Source organism: Diabrotica undecimpunctata, chromosome 4, assembly GCF_040954645.1.
Source record: "Diabrotica undecimpunctata isolate CICGRU chromosome 4, icDiaUnde3, whole genome shotgun sequence".
NCBI lineage: Eukaryota > Metazoa > Arthropoda > Insecta > Coleoptera > Chrysomelidae > Diabrotica > Diabrotica undecimpunctata.
Genome location: NC_092806.1, coordinates 147,772,293 through 147,789,151, shown reverse-complemented (window position 1 = coordinate 147,789,151; position 16,859 = coordinate 147,772,293). Strand labels below are relative to the sequence as shown.

The 16,859-nt window shown below is 33.1% G+C and overlaps 2 protein-coding genes across 2 annotated transcripts; one reads left to right on the top strand and one right to left on the bottom strand.

The window, feature by feature from the left end:
• Window positions 1-604: 604 nt before the first annotated feature.
• On the bottom strand, window positions 605-3,302 carry LOC140440163 (cuticle protein 7-like). The gene is made up of 3 exons (XM_072530479.1): window positions 3,263-3,302; window positions 3,147-3,200; window positions 605-1,002 (listed from the first exon to the last, which is right to left on the bottom strand). The coding sequence occupies exons 1-3, from the start codon at window positions 3,269-3,271 to the stop codon at window positions 664-666; spliced, it is 402 nt and encodes a 133-aa protein (XP_072386580.1). The 5' UTR covers window positions 3,272-3,302; the 3' UTR covers window positions 605-663.
• Window positions 3,303-9,858: 6,556 nt separating this feature from the next.
• On the top strand, window positions 9,859-10,539 carry LOC140440167 (cuticle protein 7-like). The gene is made up of 3 exons (XM_072530482.1): window positions 9,859-9,890; window positions 10,010-10,063; window positions 10,166-10,539. The coding sequence occupies exons 1-3, from the start codon at window positions 9,882-9,884 to the stop codon at window positions 10,499-10,501; spliced, it is 399 nt and encodes a 132-aa protein (XP_072386583.1). The 5' UTR covers window positions 9,859-9,881; the 3' UTR covers window positions 10,502-10,539.
• The last annotated feature ends 6,320 nt before the right edge of the window (window positions 10,540-16,859 follow it).

Genomic DNA, 16,859 nt, shown 5'->3' with positions numbered 1-16,859 from the left:
ATATATATAACGAGTTTATTACAGCTGCCGCCGTATCTCGCAACCTAGCTTCCAACGCTTGCGATCGTTCCAGTCATCTACTTGTAGACCCCTATCTTCCATTGCACCTTTTATTTCTTGTCTCCACGATCTTCTTGGTCTTCCCTTTTTCCTGCGGTTGGTGGGGATACACTGTAACATTCTCTTTGGCCATCGTTGATCATTCATCCTTTCTACATGGCCATACCATTTTAGCCTTTTGCATTCTATAGTTTCCAGGACGTCAATGTCTATGCCCATACGCTCTCTGATTTCAGTATTCCTTACTCTATCTCTTCTAGTGAATTGGCAACATCTTCTCCAATAATTCATTTCCATTGCTTTTATTTTGGATGCGTCATTTTTATTTATTACCCAAAGCTCTGAACCATATGTAGCAATGCTTTCTATGATACTTTTGTATATCCTAATTTTTGTGTTTCGGGTGATGTGGTTATTCCAAAGTATACTATTCAGTTGACGTATTGCTGTATTTTCTTGACCAATTCTAGTAGCTATTTCTTTTGTATTCCATTTAATTAAGTTTACCTGTTGAAATTTAAGCACAAGAGAGACAAACTAATTTAAAACATCATTTATTTTTCATAAATATAACAAAAGTAAAAAAATCTATAAATAAAACATTTAGTATCCATGACCGTGCCCTCCTTCGCTTCCTTGGTTCGCCCAGTGTGTAACACCAACGTAGCTGGTAGCTCCACCGTGCCCACCATGGCCATGTCCACCATGCCCATGACCATGACCGTAGTGAGCAGGATGTTGGGCGTGACCTACCCTTTCAACGACAGCTTCGAATCCGTTATGAGGTGAAGATTTGTATTTGACAACTCTGTGAGTTCCATCGGCTTCTTTGAGGGTGTAACCTCCAGTGACATCATGGCCATGTCTGTGTTCATGCTGTGATTTGTGGTCGTGGGTGTGAGGATCATGAACGCCATACTCAAATTTGTAGTGAGCGTTATCCTAAAAACCGGAATAGCAAGATTATTGCTAATATTAAGCTATAATTTTAAAACAACAGGAATAAAAAATAAATTTTTAGATAAAATTACCAAAGAAAGCATAGAAATGTTAATTCAAAAAGCACTAGAATCAGTAAAACAAAAAGATTGCAAGAATATAATTGCCTTTTTTGTTTCCATTTTAGATCCTAAAAATTTAATATCCAACTTCAATTTTTCCAATCATTTTTTAGCTTCCAAGTCATTATAAAAATATACAAGATCAAAATTAAAATATTAAATTTCTCTGGATCAAAGCATACGCATGAATAACAAACAATGAAATTGCAGATAAAGTTACTAAAGAAGGCATAGAAATGAAGTAAGAAATAAATTTCGAATTACCGATTAAAGAACAAGTAAACATACCCACACAAGAACGATAAGAAGATAGCTTAATTTGTTGCAACAGTATGTTTTTACAAATCCAACATGATATTCTTTTTCTTTATCTTCTTCCTTCTTGTATATAGGCTTTAAAGCCTGTTTCTTCCTCAATATTAACCTTCTAAATTGTTCAAATTGTCGCAACATCTTTTTCTTGGTCTGCCAATACTTCTTCGTCCATTTGGTGACTTATCTCGTGCTATTCGTACTATCCTATCCTCTGTCATTCTAGTAATGTGTTCGTTCCACTCCTGTTTCAGTTTTTTCACTTATCCATTTATGTTTTCTATAGTGCATGGTTTTCTTATGTTTTCGCTTCTCTCTCTATCCAACAGACTTTTCCCTGATATTCGTCGGAGTATTTTCATCTCTGTTGTTTCTATTAGTCGTCTCGTTTTAGATGTGTCAGGTCTTGTCTGCGCCGTGTATGTTGATATAGGTCTAATTTCTGCTTTATAGATTCTTGTTTTTGTGGGTTGTCTTAGGTGTTTGTTCTTCCAGATTGTGTCAATTTACTTGCCTAAGAGATTTTGCCGCTTTACTTGCTTTTAAGCTTGCTTGTCGTACTTCTTCTTCAAGATCTCCTTAACTAGTTATATCTATTCTTAGATATCTACCTTGCTTCCTGCTTTATTATTTTCCCATCAATTTCGAGTTAAGATCGTAGTGGGTATTTAGATGTTGTCATACATTTAGTTTTTTCTGCTAATATTATCATATTGTATTTCTTGGCTGTTGTATTGAAGAAGTTTGTTAATCTTTGGAGTTTGTATTCTGTCTCGGAGATTAATGCAGCATCGTCTGCATAACATAATATTTGGATTTCTGTGTTCCCCTTTCTGTAACCATGACCTCGACGTTTTGCTTGTATTATTTCGTCCATTATTATATTAAAGAGCAACAAATCCAACATGATCCGTAAAATTAAAAACTTGAAAGTAATCACTGTTAAGTTTCTAATAGAAATTAAAACCTAGACCACATTCTCTTTAAGTGCTCAGAATATAGATGATGGCTTATTAATTTATTACCGTAAGCTGGTTTTAGATAGAAAATTATACGATTATTTATTATTAATCAGAAAAACGAAAATACTAGTGTAAAAGTACCCTTTTATTGGTTCTTTAGGTTTTCCCCTAATGTTTATATTTAACCTGTCTGAGGTCTACTTTATATTGTTAATTAAAATGAACTTATCACTCCATGGACAAGAAAAGTTTCATCCTTTTGTAAAATCCAATATATAGAATTAGTTTCTGGCTGGGTGGTTATGTACCCTAAGACAAAAAATTATTTTACTTAATACCAAATCAACATCTCAGGCAGAATAAACCGTTACCAGGTTTGTACAAATTTACAGTCTTCAATGAGTGTCTTACCAATATTTACAAAACCTACGAAATAATAATTGTTTTGTGTTATTTAGTTAATTTTTGTTAGTATAGTTAGTTCAGAGTATTAGTTAATTAGTTAGTTAGTAAACAATAATTAGTAAGTAATATAATAAATAAATATGCTTATAAAATTAGTAATATCAGCGATATATTAATAAAATACATAAAATGATTAACGTAAGATACAAAATACATGTTCGTTAGCTATTAGTTGCTGTTAGATATTAGTTAGTTTCTTATATTAGTAGAAACATGCAAAACTATTATAAATAACACAACGAAATATTCATTTAAATGTTTCCTTTCAATATTTAATATTACTTACGTGTCCATGGCCAGCGAGTACCATACCAATTACAAAGAAAGTAAAAATTACAATCTAAAAATAATAAGAATAATGGAAAACTTTTATAAATTAAAGTTATGGGGATGAAAACTTACTGAATGCATGTTGGTGTTTCTAACTGAGATACAAATGATGCTGTTTGTGTTTAAACATTGGTTTATATACTTTATTGTCCCACTTTTATATTCAATGTTACGACATTTTTACTGAATGTATACTGAATTTATATGGTCGACGGAGCATTTCAACCAATTTATCAGTTATTATGGATTGAAAACTTAATAATCTGTACTATGTGTTTAGGTATGTAGACTAAGGAACTAACGATGTTTTCATGACACTCTTTGATAAAGGTATCTAATAACTGCTTTTGATAATTGGTGATAACAATATGTAGTAAATAAAACAGGCAAAAGATTAAACATCATTTACTACTTCCATCTAATCAATTTGATAAAATAAGCCTTCCTCTTCAATATAGTGGTTTCAAAATTCATCAAAACCTAATAATTTACGCACAATAACGTAGATAAAATTTCCAATAACTGTTAGGTAAAATTTTTTGAAATTTGTATGGCTGAATATATATGATGTTTTCTCTATTATCACGCAAAATTATAAAGTTTTTTATACATTTTTAGAAAAGTTAATAATTTTTTTAAAAAATCGACTTTTTAAGCTATTTTTGCAATAATTTATTTATTTATTTATTTTCAACGGGCTGCTGCCCAATAAGATTAACAATGTATACAATAAAACAAAATAAAATATAAACATCACAAACTTAATCACGTAATTTAGCTTTACGTATCAAAATGATGATTTCCTATTCCACAGCCACTCAAATAAACACATGCCTGAGACAAGAAATGAATTCGGCCTTCGGTGCAAAAAAATCTAGATCTGGGTGAATATTTGCCTTTCTTAGTGTCCGATATCAAAGATTATTATATGCAAAGTTGGTTCTGTGAAGAGGAACATAAAAAGTTTGGTTTAATCGTGTTCTACGGAGAGGTACATGCAGACCAACCCGCTCAAGTAGCTGAGGACATAAGGCTGTAGAATTAATTATGCCATAAAGCATCTTTACATCTTTAATTAATCGTCGGTCATATAATGAGAGAATACCAAGCTGGGTTTCAATTTGATCATAATTTACTTGATTCGATTCAAAAGGTATACATTGTTCATATGCTATATATTTCAAGAACTTATATGTTGAACTGTCTTACATGATGGATACAAGAACAATACTATAAATGAGGTATAACTAAAAAACCATACAGTAATATAATCGCTTCAATATTCTAAAAGTTTACAAAAGCCAAGCATTTGTAAAGACTTGTAAATTATTGACATATAATGCGATTCAAATAAAAGTTTAAAGTCTAAATTAATTCCCAACTCACGAATTTCGGTAACCCAGTCAACAAGAATGTTCTTTTTATCATAATTAAATTCCATTGGGTCTCTCAATCGTCCAAAAGAAACAGCATGATACTTGGATGCGTTCATGGCCATGGAATTCAATAAACACCACTCACTTAACCGATTAAGATCGTGTTGAAGAATAACACAATCTTCTGTATTATTGATAATTGTGTAGAACTTTAGATCGTCCGCAAAAAGAAGGGGTGAACTGGGCTGGAAGCAGTGGTGTATATTATTGATGAATATGTTAAATAACAGGGGTCCCAAATGAGAACACAGGGGTACTCCTGAATGAACCTTAATCTCACTGGAAACAAAATCCATGATACTCAATATCTAAACTTGGTCAATCAAGTATGTTTTCAGTCATCTAAGAAGTGGCTCATCAACATCCATTTTTGAAGTTTAACTATTAAAATATACATTCAGTTGATCTGCTATTCCGAAATCCAAATTGTGGGTCTACTAGCTGGTTTCCAAGTAAAGCTTTAAAACAGTCACATACAAAACATTCAAATATTTTTGGTATTACACTAATTATACTAATGTGCCTGTAATTATTCGTCAATGAATTATCTCTCGCTTTAAAAATAGGTGTTAAAAAAACTATTTTTACCTCTTTATATTTTTTAGCAATATGGAAATTCACCCTTATTTAATGATAGATTAAAAATGTAAAAACGAGGTCTGGATAATACAAAACAACAATTCTTGAGAAAGCTGGGAGGCACTCCATCAGGACCAGCACCCTTATTCAGATCCAGATCTGATAATTTTAAATAATTATCAGATAAAGTCATGTTGAAATTAGTGAAGTTAGTAAGATTAAGCAACAAATTAACAAAAATAACTATACAAACTCTCATTTAAAATGATTGTCTATGCTTTTTTAGTAAAATTGTGTCACTTTTCCGTATAATTGACCGGTCTTCACATTTAGCATTTAAAATCAAACAGCAATCTTACATTGTTTGTTTATATATTGTTTATAAGTAAAAAATAAAAAATTATGAGAATTTATTTGCTCAACAGGCCTTGTAGGCGTAAGGCGTATAATTCCGTCGTTTACATTATTACATTTCACAAATTTTGCATTAAATACTCTACCTATATATATAATTTACATTTTATTTCAATTTCCAAAAACAATTTAAATTTTGTTTATTGCCTGGTTTCGCTATGCTAATAAGTGTAACTACAACCTGAATTCATGGTATTTTTAGGATTCTACTATAAACCAAAATTCAAAAGCGGCCAAATTGTGTATATATATTATATATACACATCTTTTGAAGTCGACGTTTCTAAGTCATAAAGAATATAAGAGAACACATAACATCGAAGAATTCTTAGGCGTAGCTCCAATCTTATATCCCGACAACAGAAACGTTTGGTTTACATTTTTTGATGTTATCCATGTTTCCAAGTATTTGTAGGTATCCAGAATCTTAATTACGTTATCTTCCATAATCAATTGGATGTTTGCATCTGCTGAATTAGTCATGATCATGCATTTAGTTTTCTTCAAATTCATCTTCGGCCCGTATTTATAACAACATTTGTTAAGGCGTTGCATTACGTTCTGTAAATCATTGTTGTTGTTCGTCATTATTATTGTATCGTCTGCAAAACGTAAGTTATTCAAAATTTCGCCATTGGTAGATATACCCTATATTAAATATCAGAGCACTTCTTTAAATACCACATCACTGCAGAGATAGAAGAGTAGAGAGAACAGCACGCAACCCTGCTGGCGAACACCTCTCTGTGTTTTTTCTGATATTTTTTTTAATATGTCTACAATCTTTTTATCTTGATTTTCATTGAATGCCTTCTTAAACTATATAAATCATAAGTACATGTCCTGATTCACATCTCTGCATCTCTGGGCCAGCACGTTTAATCAGAACAAAGAATCTCTTATGTCCATATCATTTTTTAAGCCAAATTGTGTGTTACTAATTTTATATTTAATAGTTTGAACAATTCTGCTGTGTATTATTGTCAAAAATGTTTTGTGTGTTACTCATTAAAGCTATTGTTTTGTGATCTAAGCAGGTTGTTGCTCTTGACTTTTTGGGTATAGCTCATCGAGCAAAAAGACAAAAGAGGGAATCGTTATGAAAAGGAGACCAAAATTCATAAATGTGGCCTCAATATGGAGGACATATCCGGGAATGCAAAGGCTTCAAATTTAAAGTAGCTATAAAATATTTTTTAGAATGAGTCTTAGACGAGAAAGTTTTAACTAAATAATAACCATAATAGTCTAAAATGTGACACAATTGTTAAAAAACTTCAATATAAATAAACTTTCATGTGGCAGTTGGGACAAACAATAACATAACCCAACTAAATTTGATTTCTTAAACAAAGAAAGTGACTTTCTTTCCTTGTTTAATGTGGCCTCTCAAAATAGCACTTTCCGTATAATAATATTTTTCCCCACTATCTTTACATTCCCTCTTCTGTCTTTTTGCTCGATAGAATAGCTACACAGATCGATTTCCCATCTAACTGTCGATATAGTCGGTGCGGGCATTACCCTTTTCACCATATCAGACGCGTCCGATGGGAAACAGACAACTCCACACGAACACTATAACTTTCCAATTATTAATCTCAGTGTAGGCAAGTTGTAATTACTTCTGTAACTTTTGAAAGCGAATTTTTGACAATTCTGCGCAAGAAATATTAAATTTGCTACCATTGGTGACAAAAAATGTGACATTTCACCCCTCTTCCTATTTAAAATGCATTCGCTCTTTCCAGAGTTTGAATTTTGAAAGTTAAAAATATTCACCGAAAGTCTTAAAAGTGGAATTGATACTTCTCTCTGATTTTCCATAGAATTTAGCAGAACAAAGATATTAGGGATGGAGAAGTTTTTACTTTCCCTTTACATTTAGACTTCGGAATTCGTCCTTAAAATACAAATTAAAGAAATTATTATTTTTGGTTACTTGGGTATCTAAACGGTAAATATAAGGTATTTATAATAGTTTTTTTATTTAATTTTAATATTATTATTTAATATTTATTTTTAATAGTATCATTCCCATAAAATAATATTGCCATCTTCTTCTTTTTCTTAGCCTTCTGTCGTCCATGTTTGGCCATAGGCCTCTCCCAACTCCTTCCATCGGTCTCTATCCTGAGCAACATATATCCAATTTGTTCCGGCTATTCTTTTAATGTCATCAACCAATCTGATCTGTGGTCTTCCTCTTGGTCGTTTACTTTCGTAAGGTCTCAAATGTTGTATTGTAGTATTCCAACGTTGGTCTTTTTGTCTAGCAGTGTGGCCCGTGAAGCTCCATTTAAGTTTGGCAATTTTTGTTGTTATGTCCTCGACTTTTGTTTTGGATCTTACCCAGTCGTTTCTCTTTTTATCTGACAGTCGTATACCTAACATTGCTCTTTCCATTGTTCTTTCTGTTGTGGCTAGTTTATTCATGTTTGTCTTGGTTAGGGTCCAGGTTTGACATCCATATGTTATGATAGGAAGGATGCATTGGTTGAACACTTTGCTCCTTAAGTATTGGGGTAATTTGCGTTTCTTAAGTATCCAACTAAGTTTTCCAAATCCTGCCCATGCTAGTCTTGCTCTTCTAGTAATTTCCGCACTTTGGTTCTCTTTGTCAAGTTTCAGGATTTGGCCTAGCTAGATATATTCCTAGATTTGTTCTATCTCACTGCCATTTATAGTTATACGTCTGGGGCCATCTGTGTTTGTCATTATTTTTGTTTTTTCATATTCATTTTTAGGCCAACATATTGGGAGCTGGCTGCTAGTTCCCCCATTATAATTTGCAGTTCCTCGAATGTGCTCGCTATAATCACTATGTCATCAGCGAATCTGAGGTGGTTTAACTTGTTGCCATTAACTTTAATACCATAGGTTGACCAATTTGTAGTTTTGAAGAAGTCTTCTAGGGCTAGGTTGAAAAGCTTTGGCGATATTACGTCTCCTTGTCTCACTCCTCTCTTAATGAGGATGAATTTGGATTTTCGTCTAGTTGAACTATCATAGTTGCATTTTCATATATATTATGTATTAGTTGCCTATATCTCGAATCTATTCTACAATTATTAATAGCTTGTTCTATGGCCCACATCTCGATACTATCAAACGCCTTTTCATAATCGGTGAATTTAAGAAATACGGGTAGTTGGTATTCATTTGCCTTCTCTATCAATGTTCTCATTGTCAGCAGATGGTCTGATGTACTATATCCTTTGCGGAAGCCAGCCGGTTCAACCGGTTGCTAATTGTTCATTTTGTAGGTTAACCGATTGTTAATAATTCCCATAAATAGTTTGTATACTTGACTGAGTAACGATATAGGTCTATAATTCTGTAGATCACATTTGTCCCCTTTTTTGTGTAAGAGTATTAATAGACTCACGTTCCAGTCTTTAGGGATCTTGCTATTATGGAGACATCTATTAAATAGCTCTGTTAGTACAGGGATTGGTAATGTCTTGCTTGTTTCCAAGAGCTTATACCATCGTGTCCTGGAGCTTTATTATTTTTTAGCTCTTTTAAAGCTCTTTCTATTTCGAATCCCTTTATATTTGGTAGTACTTCTGATCCCACGTTTTTTATTTTTCTTTTGACGTTCTCCTTTGTTGGTTCATTAGGCTAGCCTTGCGAGCTGTACAAGGATGTGTAGAAGTCTTTGACAATATTTGTTATTGTAGATTTGTCTTTCTCTTCCTTATTGTTGGCGTCTTTAATTTTGATGATTTTTTGAACTCCAAGTGCGCATTTTAAGCCTCTGTTATTATTAATGACTCACTCTATTAAGTTCTCGTTCCATTTTTCCATAACGTACTTTATTTCCATAATCGATATTCCCATAATTTAAAACTTGCGGTCCTGCTAGTAAATAATTTAAAGTATTTACCAGAAAATCAACTGGAACTGGCCTGGGACTTTCTTAAATTATTTTAAATTATTTTATCAATCAATATACTTGAGGCTAATACATGAATATAATTTCGTAAAAATATTAAAAAGCAATCCATAGAATATCCCTTAAAATTATTAGTTAAGTTACAAGAATATTTTCTTACTGTAAAGTTAGTTTGTATTACTAACAAGTTTCAATATTAAATCGACAAATTTGGTAAAATGTTCAGCGGACCAAATCACGTCTCTAATAAAAATGTCGAAATTTCTTTTAATATCGTCAATAGTGGGACCATATTTTAAAATATATAAACTGATACATATGAATAAACAACATCAGTAAGATCTTGTTTACGTGTATAACAAAAATGAATACAGTAAGTGTTACGAGTATATTCAGCACAAACTATACTTAGTATCATAAAAAATGAATAGTTCTTTTTATTTTTATAAATACTCTTATGTAGTAGAGCTATTTTATGTTAATCTGTTGCAGGTCATTGTTTTTACTCTCTTCATAATTGGTGCTGTTCTTGCAGGCCATGGACATGTAAGTTTATGTTATTTATTATTTTCTTAAATATTGCATTTATTAAACTTTGTTAATAATTTTTCTCTTTTTTTCCAATATTTTTTATCATTATTTTTTAAGGATAACGCTCATTATAAATTTGAATATGGAGTTCACGATCCTCACACTCACGACCACAAATCCCAGCACGAACACAGACACGGCCATGACGTAACTGGAGGATACACACTGAAAGAAGCCGATGGAACTCACAGAGTTGTCAAACATAAATCTTCTCCTCACAATGGATTCGAAGCTGTCGTTGAAAGAGTAGGTCATGCTCAACATCCCGCTCACTACGGCCATGGTCATGGTCACGGCGGTCATGGTCATGGTGGACACGGTGGAGCTACTAGCTATGTTGGTGTCACTCACTGGGCTAACCAAGGAAGTGAAGGTCACGGGCATGGGCATTGATATTAGAATCCGTTATCTAATCTTTTTATTTTTGTACTGTGAGATTATAAGTTTAATAAACTTTATGTAATATTTTATACCATTTTATTGAATTATATTTATGATTTTCTATTGATACACAACCTAATGTAGTAAATGTATGAAGGACTCTAAAAACTACTCAAAAGTAAAACTAAAGTGTGATTACAAGTATACTGTCATAACTTTTTCGTGGTTCCAAGACAAAAGACGGAGCTACTATTTTTCTAAAAGAATAATAGAATATTTTGAGTGTCATTAATAAACAAGTTTAACCTTCATAAACGAAACTGAACAAGTTAACAGTATTAGTGATCAGCAGTAACCACCAGCATTATATACACTATGAAAATTAACACAATAAATAAAAGCACTTCTAGCATTTCTACTTTACTAATTGTAATCGGAACTCCAGTGTTATAGGTTACAGTATATGATAATAGGGTTATTTCATCTTTGAATGTTTCTTCTACATAACTTTTACTGACTATGTGACTATGCGTTAGTAATGTAATGCTGGTCATGAACGGATGCAAAAAACATGTAGCTCAAATTCCATATCTTAGTTAAACTTTCATTAAGCTCATGAGACCATCATTTTTAGTCTATCTTTTTAAATATAACTAATTTTCTTATATTAGCAATTTTTTGACCTTCAAAAGATTCTCTTAAACTAGGGAACAAAATTTTCTTTCCAAGAATATGAGAAAGTATAGTAAGAGAAGATTGTTTTTTAGCGAGAATTTGAAATTAAATCAAGAATCATTTTTTTTATTTTTTTTGAAGGTGTAGGTACATATGGAAATGTTTAACTAGAGTAGGGAATTTAAAGAAAAGGTTTTTGTTTTATTATGGGAAAGAAAATACTTTTAGTTTAGTTACCAAAAGCCGTTGATTTCCTTTAGTGTGAACCTAGAGGTTAAACATTTGGTTCAATTTTACTTTTAAGACTTCTTATGTATAGTCAAACAGGTATCTCGTGAAATTAAAAAATCACTGCCCAGAAACAAATTTGAGAGTAGGAGTCTAGCAAAGCCATTCGTGCAGTATACGTTATGCAGTGAGGTGCTGGAGAAAAATAAAAACAAATTGAAGACTTCTTATGGAAAGACATGACATTCAGAAGCTTCGTATATACTATTTAAGAGCTGGTAATAAGTATCGAGGAGAAGGTCGCCCTATAGTGTATATGATAAAATATACATTTACTCAATAAATACCACACGTAAAAGTTAAAGGGATGATTCGAATGAAGGTATTAAGCAATCAACATCAAAAGGAAAGTTTAAATCGTTTGATTATTGTACATGCTAGTGGTGAGTGTGGTTTTGTTCAAGCAGCTGCCTTAATTTCAGATCTGGTACTAAAACAGGCGATATGTCTTGATAAGTGGTTTGAAAACAAATTAATACCCAATCTTCCTCCACAAAGTGTTGTAGTAATAAATAATGCACCTTATAACAATAAACAAATTTACAAGGCACCAACATCAACATCAACGAAAGAGTTGATAAAGAAATCTTTAAAAGCCAAAAATAATACAATAAATAATAGTATGCTAAAGACGAAACTGTATGATTAAGTAAAAATGTATAAACCAAATGTTCGTTATGCAATAGACGAGATCGCAATAAAACATGGGCATAAAATTTTAGGATTACCTTCATATCACCCAGATCTTAATCCAATTGAGCTGACCCGGGCCAGCTTAAAATAATATGCAGCATCAAAAAATATTACATTTTATATAAAAAATGTAAAAGACTTATGCGAACAATTATTTCCCACTTTCCCTCCTACTAAGTGACAAGTTTGTCAGGCCATGGAGTTTGGGGTGTGTACATTGTAAAATGGCGTGCACCCCATCCATCCATGCTATGGCATGCTGGACGAGCCATACAGTCTGTAGTCAACACCCCGAAGTATGAGCGGGAACACAAAATGTATCAATACTCATACTCTTATGAAACGCACCTGGCGGATCATAAGAGCCTTCACATTTTACTCTTCTTCAACTTGTCTTGAGTGAAATGTCTTTAATCTTTACTATCACCCTCTCTTGGCTAACTCTTGTTTTCCTCCGACCCCGAATGGCGATTAGGTTTCCAAAGACAGACGGGTTACTATATTTCTTTCTAATATATTCTTCCCATCCACACTTCTTTCCCTCCCCATCCTACCCAACAAAAATATGGAGAAAACCAGATGCAAAAAATCCGTAAGTTAAGGTGGAAGCTATCGTGCTAAAAACTGAATGGTTGAACATCACGCGGCGCTAACGATGCTCTTGGGACACCGGGCGAAATCCCATTGAATATTAGCCTTATTCCTGTACGCGAGGCTCTACAGGAATCGACCAACGTTCCCCAGCTACTCGTGGGAATAAATATGAATACTCACCAACATGCTAGGCAAGCCCGGTGTTTAAATGCCAAAAACCCGACCACTGTAAATCGACAGTCGGAGGCGTCGGCTTCTTTATTCACAAAAGAATTGCTAACAGAATTGTGTCAATAAACCAAATCTCAACAAGAGTGGTCTACTTAAACATCAAAATAAACGCCAGATATATCCTAAAGTTCATTCAAGTGTACGCCACTACTACAGGACATCCAGACGAAGAAGTCCAAATATTCTACGACCAAATATCCTGTGCAATCAAGGAAAATCCTGGCCACTTCTTAATAATAGGTGGTGATTTCAACGCCAAAATAGGCACTAAGGAAGACCCCTCTGAAATAATATTGGGAAATTTTGGAAGCGAATGCAGAAATGATAGAGGCAAACAACTACTGACTTTTCTTTTGGAAAACAATCTCTATCGAATGAACAGCTTCTTTAAAAAGAAAAAACACAGAAGATAGACATGGAAAAGTCCTGATGGAAAAACAAGGAACGAAATCGACTATTTCTTAACAAACAAAAAAGAATTATTTAAAGACGTAAATGTGCTAAACCAGTTCAGTACAAGCAGTGATCATAGGTTAGTAAGAGCTAAAATAACGATATCAACCGAAAAAGAAAGACTCAAAATGATAAATAAGAAACAACCAAAGAAATGGACAAAACCAACTAACATTCAGGAGTTCAAAAAATATATTGGTAATTCATTGAAAGATACAACAACAGCAGACATCAATATATTGAACAAACAAATAGTCAACACAATGCAACAGGCTCAAACTAAATATTGTCCGACAAGCAAAAAAGATGAAAAACTGAGTCAGCCACGAAAACCCTTATAGAACTAAGGCGACAAATGAAAGGAGATAACACTACAAGCAAAGAAGCGATAAATCAAATAAATAAGACGATCACAAAGGCAATAAGAAAAGACATAAGAAACTACAATGTAGAAAAAACAAAACAGGCAATAGAGCAAAATAAGAACATGAAAGTTTTGAAGAGGAGCGTACAAAAGAGGAAAACGAACAGAGATGAAATATTAAGATTAGTCGAAGAGTTCTACACAGAGTTATATAGATCAAGAAAAAAAGATAACAATACGGAACCTCCAATTACACTAAAAACTGGGGTATTAAACCAAGGATCAGATTTAATGCCCGATATAACAAAATCAGAAATCAAAGAAGCCCTGAAGAAAATGAAAAATAATCGGACCCCGGGTGAAGATGGAATAGTATCAGAAGCACTAAAAATTGGAGGGGATGTATTACTTGAAAAAATTAAACAACTTTTCAATATCTGCCTTCACAGCGCCAATATTCCAACAGACTGGAACAACGCTACTATGATTCTATTACACAAAGCAGGAGACAAAGCAAATTTAGAGAATTACAGACCGATTAGCCTCCTCAGCCATATATATAAGTTGTTTACGTGAATACTAGTTAAGAGAATGGAAAGAAAATTAGAGACTTATCAACCAAGGGAACAGGCAGGATTCCGAAAAAGTAACGGAACAAATGACTATCTACAAAGTATAAAAACCCTAATAGAGAAAGCAGTGGAATACAATAAACCTCTAGTTCTAATATTTATAGATTTTCACAAAGCCTTTGACACAGTTGAGCTAAGCAAAATATTACAGGCGCTTAAAAATGCAGGCTAGATTATAGATATACTAAATTATTATACAAAATATACCTGCAGGCAACAACCACTGTCAGATTACATACTAACAGTAATCGCATAAAAATAGAACGGGGGGTTAGACAAGGAGACCCAATGCCACCTAAACTTTTTAATACGGTGCTAGAACATGCTTTTAAGAATTTGGATTGGATAACAAAGGGAATAAAAATAGATGGAGAATATCTAAACAACTTACGTTTCGCCGATGATATACTTATAATAGCTGAAGATCTAGGTATGGCAAGAGAGATGGTACAGGAACTCGTTGTGGCTACAGAAAGTGTAGGTTTAAATACAAATATCTCGAAAACAAAAATCATGACCAATTTGGTACCCAACCAGAACATCAGTATTGGTGGGAAAGAAATAGAACTCGTAGATAGATATAAATACCTGGGACATGAAATTATGATTGGCAGGGATAACCAGACTCATGAACTGAAGAGAAGAATCGGCCTTGGGTGGGCAGCATTTGGAAAACTGAGAGAAACTTTTAAAAGTGAGCTGCCCACATGCCTAAAGAGAAAGGTATTTGATCAGTGCGTACTCCCAGTCTTGACCTACGGAGCAGAAACACTTACCTTAACAAAAGCAGCAGCTACCAAACTGAGAGTCAGGCAGAGAAGAATGGAGCGGTCCATGTTAGGAATAACTCTGCGAGACAGAATTACCAACGAAGACATCAGGAGAAGAACCGGAGTGACTGACATCATCGAGAAGTTAGCCAGAAAATAATATGAAAACATTTGTCATAACTGTAAGAGACAGTGATTCGGAGTGGGATTTTTCTGATGATGAAGAATCAGATACCGAGGATCTCTAACCCCACATGGGTAAAAAAAATCTAATTAGTCTAGCTATGATCGTATAATATTTCTGTATATAATTATTAATGTACTCCTGTCTGAACCCCAATTCTTGTGTGCTAGAATTTTTAGTAAATTTAATCTTCTTTAACATTTACATGTTAGATTATTGATATGTTCTTTCCAATTCAACTTTCTGCCAAAGTAACTATAATTATAATAGATTAGGATACGTTTGTCTTTCTTGTATTAAATCATTATTTTTGTTCTTGTTCTTGTCTTTTTATCAATAATAGTTTTTTTATTGTAAAATGTAAGATAAATTTTACTCCTTTGGAAAAGTTTTTTGAGACACACTGTGTACAGACAACGATTTTTGTTGGAAGTAGAAACCGCTAACGCATTAAAAACTATGAAAGTGTACCAAGTAGAATTAAAAATGCTTTAAAGTGATTCAAACACTTGAAAAAGTGTATACGTACAGGAGTACCTTTTGAAAAGCAAGAATGATATTTTCTGTTACAAATATTGTTTTAACTATTAAGCTCAAATTATAAATAGTAGCTTGGTTAAATGCTCTAATAACACTGATATTTGAAAAAGGGAAATTTTAAAATTAGACAACTATAGACCTATTAGCCGGTTATCGTGTGTGATAAGCACATTGCGACTTACAAACAAACTGGATAGTTATCAGCCTCGGGAGCAGGCAGGATTTAGAAGAGGTTAAGCACGATTTACATATTATATATATTATATACAAATAATAATAACACAAGTTAAAAAATGAAACGGATACAATATAACACTCTGGATAGCTAGGCTAGATTACGAGAAGGCATTAGACTCCATGGAAATTTGGGCCATCTTTAACACCTTAAATAAAAATAGAATTGATGACCGATATTGCAACATCGCAAGTAAAAACAGAAGCAAACCAGAAACAAATGCAAAAACAAACTACAGAGATGGATTAGACAAGGAGATTCTACCTCACCCAAGCTATTTACTTTAGCTCTAGAAGATATGTTCTAAACTTTAGAATGGAGAAATAAAGGAGTAGTGATAGATGGCAAAAACCTGAATCACCTGAGATGATGTTGCGTTAATAGCAAAAGACAGGGAATAATTGCAGGAAATTTGGGTCTGTTAGACCCAAATACAAAATCAAAAGGAATAGGACTTAAAATAAATCTAGCAAAAACTACATATCTAACAAACAAATCTCTAGATATAACTGAGGTTATATGTCTGGACATGGGTTTTTAACAACAACATAGTTCACAAACTTCAAGTAACTCAGACAGCTATAAAACGGAGAATGCTCAACATTAAGCTCAGCGATCGCAAGTCCAATGAAGAAATAAGAAAACAAACAAAAGTTACATAAAGTCACATAGGAAGAATGGAAGACAACCGTTGGACAAAGCGAATTATTG